Source organism: Cyprinodon variegatus, unplaced genomic scaffold (assembly GCF_000732505.1).
Source record: "Cyprinodon variegatus isolate N-32 unplaced genomic scaffold, C_variegatus-1.0 Scaffold152, whole genome shotgun sequence".
In the NCBI taxonomy this organism is placed as follows: Eukaryota; Metazoa; Chordata; class Actinopteri; order Cyprinodontiformes; family Cyprinodontidae; genus Cyprinodon; species Cyprinodon variegatus.
The window spans coordinates 105,928-111,950 of record NW_015150605.1 but is presented as its reverse complement, the minus strand read 5'-3'; the positions used below and the strand labels follow the sequence as shown (position 1 = coordinate 111,950).

The 6,023-nt window shown below is 40.9% G+C and overlaps 1 protein-coding gene across 1 annotated transcript in view; it reads right to left on the bottom strand.

Annotated features, from left to right (window-relative positions):
• Positions 1–2,384, bottom strand: part of fhdc1 (FH2 domain containing 1) — a gene marked incomplete at its 5' end in the record, with an annotated part of 26,240 nt that extends 23,856 nt beyond the window's left edge. Inside the window, 2 exons of the mRNA XM_015377333.1 lie at positions 811–872; positions 2,073–2,384. Coding sequence (XP_015232819.1) covers positions 811–872; positions 2,073–2,384 — 374 coding nt within the window. The remainder of the gene's footprint in view (positions 1–810; positions 873–2,072) is intronic.
• Between the last annotated feature and the right edge of the window lie 3,639 nt (positions 2,385–6,023).

The window sequence follows — 6,023 nt, the reverse complement described above, 5'->3', positions numbered from 1 at the left end:
CTTCTCAAACAGACTAACATCTTTTCCACGACCCCGGGATGTGTCTTTCGACATGTTTGTTTAGGAAATGAGAAGCAAGTCATTGCACCAGTTGGGGTTATATAACTTGTTGCCAGCTGAAAGATAATCTCCCATGCAGTAATTATCCAATAGGAGGCTCATACCTATTTGCTTAGTTGAATCCAGGTGGCGACTTTTTTTTTGGCCAGGCAGTGTAACATGACAACACCTTTCTAAGGGACATAAAGATAACCAGGAACCAAGATGAGAACAACAGCAGAATCCAGCAGCGATGAAAGAAATGGGAGCCATTTGAGTATATTCAACAGAATACAGAGCTGCTGGAAAAAAATGTGGAAAAATGGGCACAGAAGAAGATAATTGGAGACACAAGAGATTCAACTTACCAGTCACTAGAGTCTAATATTACCATAAGAATCTAAACCAAAGTACACAAAAGAGAACACAAGAAAGAACTATGAAGCTAAACACAAAGGAATGAACTGAAATCTATTTATGGAGTGACCAGAGATGTACAGTAGAGCTACATTCAAAAATATTGTGAGGGAAGTTAATTTCTCAACAAAGTGCAGTTTGTTTCTGATAAACACTTCAAAGGTGTTGAAGGCATGCTTTCTTTTTTCTCATTAAAACTCGTTATAAATTAATATATTAACCATCACTGCAAACAGTATGAAAGAACCAATCATAGGCATGCAAATCCTCAAAACACTGTGTTATAAATAAAACAATATCAATATTTAACACCTATAACGTAAACATTTTTCAGGTAAAAGGTGAATGACTTACTTCTTAAACTGCTTGAGGAAAATTCCCACATTCATGCCCCTCTTTGAGTCAAGGATGCTAACCTAAAACAAAATAATGGAAGATATGATTCAAACATATGTCTCCCCATTATATACATATCCTGAATAATGTAGACCTGTTTGTGTCACTTAGTAACACAGGCCAACAAATGTCTCCTGTGTCACAGAAGTGGATTCAATGATCTACATGGAACAATAGGATTTCTGAGCAGGGGACCTACAATTAAATAAATATTGGATGTAAAACTTTATATAAACTTAACAGTCCTCCATGGTCCTTTTAAAACACTACATTCAATAAGGAACTGTGCATAAAGCTTTGTAAGCACGTTTTTATTAGATCCATCCTCATGCTGTGTATGACTAAGAAAATCTGTAACAGGACACAAAGATTTACTTATTTCCTACATGGAGATCCTAATCCTGTAGGAGTATATTATATATTTATAATACATGAGGCCCAGCAGCTGAAGTCAGCAACCGGGCATGCACATGTTTGCAAATAGAGACGGGTGTTATCAATGCCTAATTTAGGAGTAACATATTAACAAAAAACAAATCTCACATCACAGACTAGTGAGTTAACTGGTTATCTTTATAATTGGCATACTTTAATTTTGTTGGCAAAACAAACAAGATCATTTCACGTTTAGAAATAATGTTGATTCAGGTAAAGATGTGTAAAAATATCTAAAATATTCATAAATAGATTTTTTTTTTTTTTACAAAATCATCAGTCAATTGTTGCCCCCTTGCTGGTAAACCTAACAGGACATATACCTCTTTCTCTTTGTTCAAAAAGTAGTTTAAACCAACAAACAATCAGCTTTTAGTGACAGTGGGCACAGCTTGCTGACCCGCATTGACCCATGTCAAAGGACTCAGCAAGCGACCTGGATTAAAATCACCTTCAAACGACTCGTCTTCAATCGGCATACAGAGGGAAGACCCAGATCGACCTCTAATTTATATGATACCATTGAGCGCAACGAACATCTATCACAACACCGTACCAGTCACGTCTGATCTAACAAGCTGAAACAACTCTGCGTGAATTTGATGGCGCAGCACTGGTGAGATGGATTCAAACGGACAAAATAGCCAAAAGCACACTTACTATGTGCTCTCCATTGTTTACTTTCCTTATTTCTGTCAGACTGGCTATATCATCATGCTGGGTTAGTGTTGATGATGTCCAGTGGAGCAGTAATTATGCTAGGTGTTGTTTTTGTCAGTACTCACCTCATTCTTGCTGCTGTCCTTAAAGGAACGGGACCTAGAAAGGCGAGTTGAGGTTCCAGTTGTTCCAGTTGAGCCACGTAAGCCTGCTGTCGCCGCATCTTCCTGCTGCCCAAAGAGCTCCTCCACAGAGCGAACATCTATCTGATATTGCTGTTGCCGCACCGCCAGCGTCCAGATGTTTGGCTTCCCGCGCACCTTCTCCTCTGGGATAGTCTTCCAAAAGAAGCTGCGCACCCGGCGCTTTTTCCTTATATTGTGGTTGGTTGATAGGGGCGGTGGAGGTGGGGGTACCCCTGGAGGTGGGGGAGGGGGCGGGGGAGCTTTATGCTGGGCATCATTTAGGGAGTTGGTCTGCCCAGACATAGAGGATGAGTCTGAGGTAATAATGGAGGAAGTGGTGCAGCTGCTCTCCTCGCTGCTGCAGCTCTCTGGCTCATTGGTTGTAGATAAACAACTCATAACAAGAACACCAAAATTTAACACTCAGCAACTACTATGCTGAGAAAGTCAGTTTAAATAATCATATAACTGCTGTCTACTTCTGCATCTGTCACCTCTGAAGGCTAACAATCAGCTGCCGTGTGTCCCCTGGTTGCTGACTGAAGGTAGGAATCCCTTCATCTGGTCACACCGAAGAAGAAGCATACAGTAACTCCAGTCTATCCATCCTTGTCCCTCTGATGGTCGTCTGTCGCATTGATCTGAGTATTCAAAGGCTGCTTCCTAGAGGAAGGGTGTGAGGACTGCAATGGCCATGGAGCTGCAGAAGAAATAACAACACAGATTAATTATACAGAGAAAGTCATGCATGCAATGAAACATAATCTGGAATTTGGGGAATGGAAGGGGGGGGGGGGGTAGATTAAAGAGAGATGGGACTCAAGAATAAAAAAAGAAAAAGTTAGAAAAAAAATCCAATTTTTCTGCATTTTTTCCTGCCTTTGATGCCTGAGACAAAAAAATGGTCAACTTACCTTCAGTTACATAATGTGGTGTCATTACTATACAGTTCACACATAGCACTCCAGTCACAAAGATAACAACTCTAAATTAAGATAAATGCAGAAAGACAGTACCTTTAAAAGAGGACCTGAAAAAGTTTAATAATAATATATGAAAAGCATGATCTCCCTTCCTCAAACTGCCACCTTAAAGTGGTAGAGGGCTTTCAGTGCCTTGATTATCCCAGATGCTGTGCTGTCAGGGACTGAAATGCCCCTGGTAGGGTTTCCCAAGGCAAACAGGCTCTGGGTGACAGTTCAGACAAAGAGAAGTTCACAAAGCCCGTATGATAACCATAAAAATCGAGGTATGTGACATCGCCCAGTATGGTGGAGCGGGCACCCCATCCTGAAGCCAGGACTGGGGTTGGGGTTTGTCGGCAAGTGCCTGATGGCCTAGTTCTTTCAGCTCTAAGGAGTAACACGAGGCTATCCCTGAATGGGCTCACCACCTGCAGGAACCGTTGCAAAGACGATTGGGTGACAGTCGGAGGCAGAGGCGACCCAATCCGCAGATGCTTAAACAGGCTCTGGGGACATGGTGTATTTCCTTGCTGGGGGGAAAGAGCCTGAGATTGTGTGGGAGTTGAAGTGATGCCTGCTAGAAATAGTCGAGATCTTCTCCATACAAGGCGTGGTCTCTAGAACCTAGCTCCTTTAGAGATGCTCGACTTTGATTGGGAGAAACAGATCCCCAGCTCAGAACCTAAGGGGTGTTTCATTATTGGATTTCATTGGTGCACCTGGAACCAGGACACCCTAAGCCGGAGGTCGATCGACTTTGTAGTCGTATCTTCTCACCTTCGGCCGCATGCCATGGACAAATGGGTGAAGACAGGGATGGATCTAATCCATCTGGTGTTGGGCTGGATGCTGGAAGAGGAGGAAGCCAGACAGACTCGGCTGTGATCATTGTTTTTTTAACCTTGTGAGATATTTTCACCTGGAAAATGTATTGAATTTGAATAGGCCCTTGTCACACATTAACACACAAGCATACAATTGTAGCCTTAGCAGCATGTTCAGGGTATTTGGAAACTTGGATACCTCATGTTTCTGTTGAACTTAACACTGTAGTCACAAGCTCAACTCTGGTGGCTGTAGAGGATGAACATGCCACTTCTATTCACTTGGAGAGTTTTCTCTATAAAGTCCTAGTTGGGAAGTCCCACCCCCCTAGTAACGCCACACTCCCCTGGTTTCTGCACTCTTTTCAAATAGGCCAAGAACACCCCGCAAGCTTATATTTTTCTTTCTGTTCCTCTACGTTCACCTCTCCCCCTCTCTCGTTCCCCCTCCTGATTCGCTCTCAATCGATCTTAAGTGACATGTTATATAGAGTGGACTTTGGCAGCTGAGCTTCTCATAAGTAAAAAAACAGTAAAAAAAAGTTATTTTTTTCTATATTCAGGTCTTTTTGTCACTGTTTTTTACGCTCATTAAATGTGACTGCAATCAGATTACTGTCCAAACGGTTCAGGACATCAACGCAACCATTAAGCCAACAGACGCTTTGAAAATTATCTGCTATATATCCTCTATAGAACCAAACATGGAAGTTGGTGAAGTTAGATATTCATTGCCTCTGAGAAGTTGGCCATTAGTCACATTTGGGCAAAAAGATCAGACTTGTGTCGCATTTGCCTGCTGTAAATGTCACCTAACTTGCTTTCTTCCGTATTTAGTCCCATGTTTTGTTTGTTTTAGTCCACTCTCACAAAGTTTTTGTCTGTTGCTCAACTAAAACCATAAGTGTATGATCCTACCATCAACATGCATCATTTTGTAGACAGTCCTTTATTTAAGTCTAATAGAATAAAGGAGTAAAAGTCCAAATGCATGTCACACCATTTTATCACACACAGATTTACAATAGTCAAAAAACATGGATATCTGTCTATCAAGCTAAAAATAAACTGGGATGAACTATATTCAGGTCCACTGGATTTCTACTGCATGTCCCTTTATACAAACTGTTGTATAAATCCACTTCAGTTTTCTCCTTAATATAATATAAACGAGCAGGGTTCTTACAAAAAAACTCATTATTCATATTAAACACCTATTGATAATTATTCTAAAAACCCACAGACTGCTTTCAGCATCAAGAAATAAAAAAGAATTGAAACTACTACAGATCATATTGTGTAGGATTAAACGTCTGTACCGAGAAGACAATATTCTGGGAATTTATCTGCCTCCAGTGCTTACTGGTAATTTTCCCACCGGTTTTTAGCCCTGTCCACCTGATACCCAGAGCTTGTTACTAATTAATTAACAGACGTCACACCGTGCTCGTGTTGCCTGCATGAGTCTGCGTCTGAAAGAGCCGGACCGCAGCGTCACTCATGTCTCATTTATGAGACTGTGAGAACATCTGACCTCATGCAGAGTTGCCTCCTTGCATGGCTGATAATGAAGCTGTTACAGAGCAAAGACTGCCACAGCCTCTCTCAGTCTCCTCCAGCTCTTCCTACAGTTTTTATAATCTGTTCAGGTAAATTAAAAGATGTGGTTTGAAAGCTGGTTTGTGGATGACGAAACTCCAAGAGGGAATCTGTAGAGAATCTTTAACCATCTTTAGGGAATCAACAGTTGTTTGATTGTGTGGTTGTAATTAGCTTACATCATTACTTAATAGAGTTAACAGGAGTTGCTATAGGACAAAATCTTCCCAAGTCCTGTTTTGTATTAGTAGCTAAAAAGTTCAACAACTATCTCCTTTAGTCCAGAGCTGTGTAAGGCAGCCTTAGTGTGTATAAAACATGCAGCATCAGATGAGATGACCTTAGTTAATAGAAAAAATCTAAAGACAATCTATACTTATCTGTCCCATTGCTTTTCTTAATAAAAATAGATAACTGAAAAATGCCCTGCCGTGCAAATGTAGTTGCATCTCCTCCGCTTGTCGTCACATAATAAAATGCAATGATCTATTTTACATAGAAAA